This window comes from Belonocnema kinseyi, chromosome 2 (genome assembly GCF_010883055.1).
Source record: "Belonocnema kinseyi isolate 2016_QV_RU_SX_M_011 chromosome 2, B_treatae_v1, whole genome shotgun sequence".
In the NCBI taxonomy this organism is placed as follows: Eukaryota; Metazoa; Arthropoda; class Insecta; order Hymenoptera; family Cynipidae; genus Belonocnema; species Belonocnema kinseyi.
Genome location: NC_046658.1, coordinates 54,771,509 through 54,780,045, shown reverse-complemented (window position 1 = coordinate 54,780,045; position 8,537 = coordinate 54,771,509). Strand labels below are relative to the sequence as shown.

The 8,537-nt window shown below is 30.1% G+C and overlaps 1 protein-coding gene across 1 annotated transcript in view; it reads left to right on the top strand.

The window, feature by feature from the left end:
• LOC117167542 overlaps positions 1 to 8,537 on the top strand; it is a 32,612-nt gene that overhangs the window by 17,859 nt on the left and 6,216 nt on the right. Inside the window, exon 3 of the mRNA XM_033352549.1 lies at positions 7,472 to 7,770. Within this exon, the coding sequence (XP_033208440.1) occupies positions 7,472 to 7,770 (299 nt within the window). The remainder of the gene's footprint in view (positions 1 to 7,471; positions 7,771 to 8,537) is intronic.

The following is an 8,537-nucleotide window of genomic DNA, read 5'->3' as shown; positions in this document are numbered from 1 at the left end:
TAAAAAAAAATACGTGTCTCTTATTTTTCGATGTACTACAACATATTGCAGTTTCATCAAAATCGGTGAGGGACACCTGGGATAGTTTCCTTGTAAGTCAGACCTACCTAGCGAGGCAATTGAAAAGTTGTCAGTTGGAAAGGATTAATAAGGCTGAATCAATTTGAAATCATCATAATTAAAAACATTTGTATGGTAGACACACAAAATAAGCATCTTCAACTGCTTGCAGATTTGCTGTAAACTCTCTTTTCGAGCAGCGTAAGCAGACGCATGTATAACATTAGTAGTCTTGCCCGCGCCTATTTATCTTTTTATGAAAAAGAATAAACCAAAAGCCTATATTTTATATGTTATACGTATTTAATCAATATTACAAAATATTAATATAAAATAATAGAAGGCACCAAGAGATGAGTTCTGTACCTGAAACTGTAATTAATCTTTTATAATAGGATTTTAACAAATTTTATATTTTTGGTAGAAAATCAAATTGAACTATTTGATTCCAAATGAGTTTTTTTATTGAAAATTAATTTACACCTAATATTGATGAATAGCATTTATTACAAGTTTGTAACTCACGTTGATGATAATCATATTCTTTAAAATATGAACTTTGCATTTTTAAACCATAATTCTTATAAATCAATTTAGCAAAATTTTTGCACGCGCATTATAATAATCCATTTTCTTATAAGTAGAAAACACACGTAATAAGCTTGTTGCCACTTGGTAAACTCTCCCCTGAAAATCTTGGTCAAGTCTCCCTTTTAAAATCTTTCTTTAAAATTGAACTAATAATTATTATATTTCAAATTACATTGACATTAATGGAATTATTTATTAAAAATAACACTTTAAACCGATAAATACTTGAAAACTTATCATGTGGGGGAAGGTGTTGTGAAAAATGTGGTTTATGGAGGTAGATGGAGGGGAAAGGGGTTATAACTGTTTTGCATAAAAATATTCTTTTGACTTAAAAGTTGAAGGATTGGGACACATTTTTTGATTTCCTAACTGACAATTCTTTATTTTTTGAAAATTCGTTTTTCTAGATCAAAAATTCATAGTTTTAGTGGAAAACTCATCTCTTTGGTTAAAAAAATTACTTTTTTTCGCAAATAAATTAATGTTTTGTGCGAAAAGGTAACTTTTCTACATTTGGTTTAAATTCGAATCTCTTACTAAAAATTAATCTTTATGATTAAAAATTCGTATCCTTATTTTATTTTAAATGGGCTCTAGAGAGGGAAAAAACATATAAGACGTAGACCTGCCTTTATCTATTTCAGGACTCTGTCAAGCGATTTGGTGGCCCCGGATATTGCCTAAATATTCTGTACGGTTAATTAAAAAAAAAACAAAAAACAATACATTAGAAAGTTGTAGTTATGATAAATTGAATTTTAAAAAACATTCATGTAAAATAACCTGTTTCAGATAGATTATTTAAAAAACTTGGTAACCTTCAATTCTTCTTGAAATTGGATTGAAAATGCTACAATAATAATCGTTTTGTGAGTTCACAAATAATGTAAAAACTGTCAAAAATTTGAACAATATTTCTATAACATAAAAAATCATCATTTGTATTGCATAGGTACAAAACTTCATATTTTGAGGTTTTGTTTTTGTTGTAACATTTTTTATTTTACTGTATTTAATAACTTTACTTACGTATGAAAACCATACGTTTTCATTGACAATTCTTTTGTTTTTAATGCAACTCTTTTTTGTTAAAGATTAATTTTTTTATTGGAAATTTGGCCATTCAGTTTAAAATGTATAGTTGTAGGTTGGAAATTTAAGTGTTTGGTTAAAAGTTAAACTATTCGGTTGTAAATGAAAATCTTTCATTAAAAAGCCACATTTTTAACAAAACCGTTTACACTGAAAATGAAAAAGTTTAATTTTCAGTTTAAAACATTAACGAATTTTCAACCAAATAGTTACATTTTTATCCAAACACGTAAGTTTTAACAAAATAGTTAAACTTTTAAATAAGTAGATAAATTTTCAACCAAAAACTATAAAATATGATGATTTCAAAACAATAACAGCTGAATTGAACCAAAAACTGCATTTCAAGAAAACTTTTACATTTTTAACCAGAGATAAATTTGTAACTAAAATAATGAATCTTCAATAAAAAAAACTAATGTTTAAAAGATCGTTTAACCTTAAAACAATTAGAGAAATATTCAACAAAAATGATTAATTTTCAACCAAAGACAGAAAGAATTTTCAACAAAAGAATTAAATTTTCAACTAAAATGATGAATCTTTAGCACAAAAAATATCCATTTTTACTCAAATAGTTTAATATTTAACCAAGTAGTCGAATACAAACAAAAAAGGCAAGTTTTAAATAAAATAATTGAGTCCTCAACAAAGGAACTTAAACAAAAGAAAATTCAGAACTACCAAATTACAGTTGTAGATATTTTAACCTTTAATTTTAAAAACTCTGTGCACAGCTTTGGGCGATATAGAAAGAACGAGCGCGAAGCGCAAAATGCATATATTATCGAGCGCAAACCTCTAGAATGAACAAAGAAAAAAGAAAAATATCTACAAAATTGTTGATTTTTCTACCCGAAAACGCAAGTTTTCAAACAAATAGTTGAATTTTCAACCAAAAGGGATACATTTTTATTGTTTTCATCATCAGTAAGAAACTCAAGTTTCTTTCCAAAGAGATGAGTTTGTAACCAAGAAACATTTTTCAGTCGAGACTAAAAAAACAATTTAACTAAATTGTTGAATATTTTGAACCAAAAATTTCAAGAAACTGTTCCCTTATAGTTTAAAACCCAAGTAATTGTTTGAAAAATCGTCTTTTTTGTAAAAAATTAATTTTACTGGTTAAAAATTAATTTTTTGAACATAGAATTTATTTTACAACGAAAGAAAATTCTCTTAAAATTTAATCTATAATCAACATGATTCCCTTCCTAAAGCCAACAGCTTACATCAACAATTTCTACAAAATTCTGTTATTTATTTTTAAAAATTCTTTAATAGAGAAATAATCTTTGTGATTGTAAATTCATCTTTTTTGTTAAAACTTCTACTATTTGGTGTCAATTACCCCCTCTACTGGACAATTTCATCCTTAACTTTCAATGCTTTTATGCAATTCACTGCGGTCCAGGAAGTCTGCCTCGTGAGTTGTACGAAGGTCGATGAAGAGTGCCTCGAGAATCCACACACGGCTACACTGAGCATTACTGCAGGTTTTTTCGATTGTTCTCTCCAATTTTATTATTAAACAAATATAAACATTTGATCCAAAAACCGGGTTCATCCAAACCGAGAGTAATATTTAGATGAAGTGTGTTGGAATTCAGACAAAAACATTCAAAATTGGGGACAGGATCTTACATTCCTTTTTATAGTTCCAATAAATCCGCTTAATCCTATTGGTCCTAATTTCTTAATTTCTCCAAATTCTCAATTCAAAGTCCAAACTACAAAAGGTCAGCATTTCTTGCTAAATTATTATAATTAATTAGTTGTAATGCATTGTGCGTTAACTATTGTTAACTGTTATGTATTTACTTATTTAAAATAATATAAAAAAATATTTGTAACCCAAGACATTTTTTTCAATATTTAAAAATTCAGAAAATAATTTAAAAAATTCTAAATACAAATAATTGAAGAGAATATATACCTGAATAAAAAATGTTCTTTCAAAATTGTTAATTAAAAGAAAAATTCAAAAGAAGCTTCAAAATGAATTAGTGCTAAATTAAATGATGCCAATTTTGTTTGGAAAAAGTTAATAGGTTCGGAGAAAATTGAGGGAGAAATTTCTCTTTCCGTTCGAGGCGCACGTGTGTTTAAATTGATTTCCTTATACAATTTTTATACAATTATTGTTATTTTAACTTTGAAAAATATTTTTAAATACTTTAAACATTAATAACCCTTATTCAGCACACTTCCGTGGAGAGACATGTTCGGCACACTGGGACCACCTGCACCCCAACGACAAAATTTATTATTGTAAATGAACCGCTTAATATTTCGAGTTGCATTTTTTATAGGATGTTTTCAGAGCTTACTTTTCCAAAATGTCATGGTTATATGTTTAAAAATCTTTTTAAAGTGTGATGACTAAAAAAGCTCAAAATTCACATGAGTTAACTTCTAAGGTATCACATTCAGAAAAAGAATCAAAATATTGTCGAAAACTGCCAAAAGCATGTAAAATAATGTATCATCACATTTTACTATGCATTACCGGCACAATATTTGCAAATCATGTAGCTGTGCTGGTCGCAAACAGCGCGAATACAACTATCGCAAACTTTTCTTATCTTTCGATCATTTAATCTGGAATACAATGCGCATCTTTTTTGTGTATTATATTGTACTCACTGCAAAACTCTTGCATTTACAATAGCTTGATCAAGAATCCCAAAGAAAATTCTGCATGACCATCTGTATGTCCTTCCAGTGACAGTACAGGAATGACACAGTTTGTCAAAATTCTCCTCGAGCACGAGACTCTAGAACACGTTAATTTAAACTCGCATCCTCCATATCAACATCCTCGCTTTCGCTTTCTTTTTCTGTAATTTCTTCAGAATAGTTTCTTTGTTTGTCGTCAGAATCATGCTTACTGTTATCCGAATCGCTCTCCTCATCTTCTGTGAGTAATTTCTCGCGCATAGGGCAAGACCGAAAATTGTACGCCATCTGATTGATTATGTAATTAATCATAACATACCGTATAAAAAAGTAGGAAAATGTTTTTTACGTACTTAATTCAAACAACGTAAAAAATCACTCAAAATTTCGAAATTGAATCATGCGCGGCACACTGGGGTGCAGGTGGTCCCACTCGATTTCGAACGACTGACATTCGAAAACTGATAGTTTGAGCAAAATGCTGCTGCACTGTAGCTACGGTGGCAATATCGAACTTTAGCCAAATGTCGTACTAAACCCACTTTTTCTACGTTTAGGTACTTAAAACCAATTAACTATAGCCTGGGGGTGCAGGTGGTCCCAATGTGTTGAATAAGGGTTAAAAAATTTCTTCGATACACATGTTTGATAAATAAATTGTATTTATTAAAAAAAAAACAATTTTTTAATTGCTTTATTTCGGGAAATTCATAATTCGGAAATTATTAAAAGTATATACGAATACCAAACATATGAAGAAAATGTACGTTGGGGTGAAACTCAACCAGACCGAAAGTAACCGCGGGCCGCAATTCGGATATTTTCTTGACCTCGGACCGCAACTCGGTAGTAGCCGATATATTGACACAAAAAGTTGACCGAAATTTTGGAAATTTCAAAAAACAAAATTCTTTAAAAAATGGTATTTAACATTGCATTATGTCACTTATTTTCTCTAGTAAATTTCATAAAGAGAATAATTATTTTGTTGAATTATTTACCAAATAAATACAAATAAGTACATTGATGTTAAGAACTTTCTGATAGAGCGTTCTTGCGGCGTAGTATCTCACATTTCGGCGTAGTTTATAAATAATCCTACTAGGTTATGTTTTTAAAATATGTATATCATTATACATAATTCAATGGAAAACTGTTTGTGAAGTTTAAAATAATAAAATTTTAAAAACGACTGCTAGTGCATCATGTATTTTTCAATTGAAGAACCCAAATGTTATAAATTAAAAACACCTTAGCACTAAAATCTTTCCTTTCGGGTCCCTTATAACGTTTCTAAAATTTGAAATAAATCAATTGATATCTTGGGGTTCGGCGTAATTTGCTTAATTTTTACCATATTTTTAGATACTTTATTTGAGTTTATATAGAACAAATTAAATTTTTTATAGAGTCCTGAAAATGAAAATAAAAGTTAGAGGCACTGAAAATTATAAATAGTTCTTTTTAGCATGAAAAACTTTCTTATATTCAGAATGTACACTACCGGTCAAAAGGTTGGGTTCGCCCCTTCTTTGACAATTGATTAAGTTCTCTTAATTTTAATTATGTCAAGGCTAAAATGTTGGCTCCTTAAAGGTTTAAATGCTCTCAAAATTATGTATAAAATGAACCCAGGATGAAGCCTATTTGTCTATTTTTCTAGTAGATATTGCAAAAATGGTTTAAATTTCAATGTTTTCTTAAATTTGTAATAACTTGGGTAATAATTAATATTTCTTAATATACCTGGTCTCATTTTAAAGTTCACAAGAGCGTTATGACCGTAAAACTATAAAAAATATTGTGACAGAGCAGGAACTTGAAGTTGTTTTATACTAATAAGATGTTTCCATACTGCAGAAAAATTGCTTAAAAATGAGAACAGGTAAATTAAAAAATATTAATTATTACGGAAGTTATTACAAATTTAAGAGAACATTGAAATTTACACCATTTTTGCAATATCTACTCGAAAAATAGACAAATAGGCTTCATCCTGGGTTCATTTTATACAGAATTTTGAGAGCATTTAAACCTTTAAGGACCCAAAAATTTAGCTTTGACATATTTAAAATTGAGGGCATGTGCTACTTACAGTTTCATCGGTTTATGAAAAGTTTATGAAATAAACTTTTTTGATTGCCTGCAAACAAGTTTAGTTCCGGGAGATTATTTGCTATGTTTATTTGTAAGTCCAAAGTTTTCGTCCAAAAATATTACACTGAAAAAATCGATACTATTCTTAAGCGCTATGCAAATTAATCACATTTTGCTAAATTAAAACTTTTTTGAATCAAGCCCCAAAAAAGTGTGTGGGGACATCCGTTAGCATGTTTGCTATCATTTCCCAACATTTTCAGATAAAATATTTATTGTTCTAGAAGAAGAGTCAGGGGAACCTAAATTTAGTAAAATCGATAATTTTCTAGGTATCACATGCCCTTAAGAGAACTTAATCAATTGTCAAGAAAGAGGTGAACCCAAAATTTTGACCGGTAGTGTACTTCCGAAAAAATTGAAAATATAAGATGGTTAAAAATAACGAGTAAATTTAAAAAACGTAGTCCTATTCCTATGCTCAAGAAAATCTAATTTTTTATATCAACACCAATTTTGTATTCTTTCAAAATGTCTGAGCTTTTTTTCTTACTCATGAAAAGATAAAAATAAGATGAGTACAACCTTCAGCTTTAAGTTTATAAAAATGTTTCGAACCTCAGAAGTAATTAATTGGTTGATTCAGCCTTTGGCAATAAAAGGAACATTTTTCAAAGAAAGAAATTAAATTTTCAGCTTTATTCTTTCCTCGTAAATTAGAATTACTGATGAAAAAAATGCAATTTCGTTTGTCTGTGTTAAATGCCATTGAGATTCTCCTTACTGTATACTGCACATCCTCTGAAGAGCATGACAAATTCAGTTCGCAGCGTCCGTTTCTATCTCGAGGCAATGAGAAAATAAATGAGTTGTAAAAACTCTCTGTTGGAAAAAGTGTAGAATCTACTCGGGTATATAATCTTAATTTGTGAAAAATTGTTTTTAAAAGGCATCACCGTCGCCGTGTGGCATAGCATGCGCCAGTCCAGCAAACACCCCGCAACAATCACGTCGACCGAGTCTACTTCACCCGGACCATGCCCGGCTGCACATACATCACCTTCACCATAATCATCACAATACCGGATCAAAAAATCCCCCATCTCCGGATAGAACTTCCATTGATGAAGATCTACTTCCTGTGCCACCAAGTCCATCAAGCTCGACGACCAGCAGCTTGCGATCGATGCCAAGCTCAGCAATGTACTCTGCTTCAATGCACTCTCAAGACAGGAGACGTAGCAGTAGGTTAGATCAAATATTCAATAATTCAATTATTTTAATTTTATGTTCTAAAAGCATTTCGTAAAATAATTTTTAAGATATTTTTTATTTTAAAAATACACGTTAATGCGAAATCGCATCAGGGGCTGTCCATTACTTACGTAAGGCAATTTAGGGGGGGAGGGGGTCAGAAAAATCTTACGATGTCTTACTATAAAATAAAATGAATTTGAAGAGGATCTTACGTAAGGTCATTAACCTAAAAATTCGTATTTTTGAATTATGCCGCGCCAAGAATGCTCTCGAACCGCTCTCGGTCTTTGACACGACGCTCACTTCAGCTCGGTCAGATGACTGAGTCACAAATAAAAAAAATAATTGAACAGCACTTTGTTATAACTATTGATGTTCATTCAGTTAATATTATTTATATACAATAAAATAAATTTTATTTCACAAAATTAGTTGTGATTAGTGGATTGTAAAATGAACACTGTGCCGGACTGTTATTTGAATAAATAGGCTTAAAAAAAACCAGTTGTACTTTTTTTAGAATTTATGGTAGAAATCTTACGTAAGTTAGAGGGGGGTTATTATTAAGATCTTTTGTTGTCTTATTGAGGGGGGAGGGACAAAATTGCTTTAAATTGCCTTACGTAAGTAATGGACAGCCCCTTAACGATTTTCAAGAACTCGCGACCGCTCAAATTGATCTATTTTAATTTTTTTAAGTATCTTTTTTCAAAGAACCAAATAGTTCTAATTGATGATATTGACAAGTAAACATTTTA